Here is a 1520-nt window from a genome sequence, read left to right on the forward strand (position 1 = left end):
GTTTTGTAGCTTCTGTAACGAGCTAAACTGTTTTCAGGTGTGTGAACATGATTGCACAAGGGTTTTCTAATCATCAATTAGCCTTCTGAGCTAATGAGCAAACACATTATATTGCACCAAAAACCAGACATTTGCAGCTAGAATAGTCATTTACCACATTAGCAATGTATAGAGTGTATCGCTTTAAAGTTTAGAATAGTTTAAAGTTATCTTAATTGAAAAGTAGTGTACACAACTACTGTTATTCTGCAAAACTGAAAGACTTTGTGTTTGACAATAAAAGGAAAGATACAAAAAATTATTTCTTCTTTTAACTTTCTATTTTAAATCCTGCATTAAAGCTTAACTTGCTGTTAGTACTGAGGGTTTGGTCCGACTTGGTTATTATTTTTCTTTTGCATTTGTTTTATTGATTGTAGAATTTTGCTCTTATTTTTAGTCATTGCTTTTTTATTTATTTTTGCAGCATTTTCCTGCTGCATTTGTTTTTTGTGTTTGAATTTTTTGGACTCCGTATCATACATGTTTTTGCAGCTCGTTTCGTGGTTTAATGCTTGTTTGCACCCGATGGCTACCCCACAAATCAGTATTTGTGGTGGTCAAGGAAAACCTCATTACTCTGAACATAACATCCCTACAGTGACACCTAATAATGGCAGCTGTGCTGTGGATATACTTATACGGATAGAATTAAAAAACGTGCAAATGCAGAATAAAGATTTAGAGGCTGCAAAAGACTTGAGGCTCGTTTGGAAATTAACTTTCTCACATTCAGAGCTAATAAGCAATGCTTTAATCAAAGCATATTCATGCATCAAAACAAAAGAATCTGGTTCTAAATTCAACTGAAAATATTTGGCAAAACTTTGAAATCACTTCTGAAAGCTAGCCTCCACCTGATTGGTGCAGTAGAATAAAAAATCACTAAATTCAGATTAAAGTAATTATATAAGGTTTAGATTTAAGGGAAGAGCTAAAAAAAAATGTGCACATTACACTTAAAAAACACTGTGTTATCTACTTCTGCTGGAGGTTTCTTCCTGTTAAAAGGGAGTTTTTCCTCTCCACTGTCGCTAGAAGAATGCTTAGTGTGAGGGATTGCTGAAGAGTCAATCAGTCGATGCAATCAACTGGTTTTCCTTAGATAGAAAACCTTGAATCAATCCGACTGGATGATCTGGTGAACTGGAAAGTGCCTTGAGATGACATGCGTTGTGAATTGGCGCTATAGAGATAAACTGAATTTAATTTACTTTTCTCTTCACAGTTATGTCACTACGTTGTGTTGGTCTATCACATGAAGCAGTAAAACATTAACCAATAAAGCTGCAATGTTATATAATACAGGATAAAGTTAAGGTATCATAAATGCCTTTGTAAGCGCTTTGTGTACATATGTCATCAATCAGCTGAACAAACTTACAATACATTTGTTTCCTTTACAGAGCCAAGATCAAGTAATGGAGTGTGAAGCTGGTGAGTCTCTATAACAGCATTTATAAAGCCGGTTAAAAGGTGGT

At 34.5% G+C, this 1520-nt stretch overlaps 1 protein-coding gene across 1 annotated transcript in view; it reads left to right on the forward strand.

Moving 5' to 3' along the window:
- The window catches only part of pik3c2g (phosphatidylinositol-4-phosphate 3-kinase catalytic subunit type 2 gamma), a 48173-nt gene that overhangs the window by 8629 nt on the left and 38024 nt on the right, over positions 1-1520 (forward strand). The window contains exon 7 of the mRNA XM_015387358.1: positions 1382-1476. Coding sequence (XP_015242844.1) covers positions 1382-1476 — 95 coding nt within the window. The remainder of the gene's footprint in view (positions 1-1381; positions 1477-1520) is intronic.

The sequence above is a fragment of the Cyprinodon variegatus genome, unplaced genomic scaffold, assembly GCF_000732505.1.
Source record: "Cyprinodon variegatus isolate N-32 unplaced genomic scaffold, C_variegatus-1.0 Scaffold392, whole genome shotgun sequence".
NCBI lineage: Eukaryota > Metazoa > Chordata > Actinopteri > Cyprinodontiformes > Cyprinodontidae > Cyprinodon > Cyprinodon variegatus.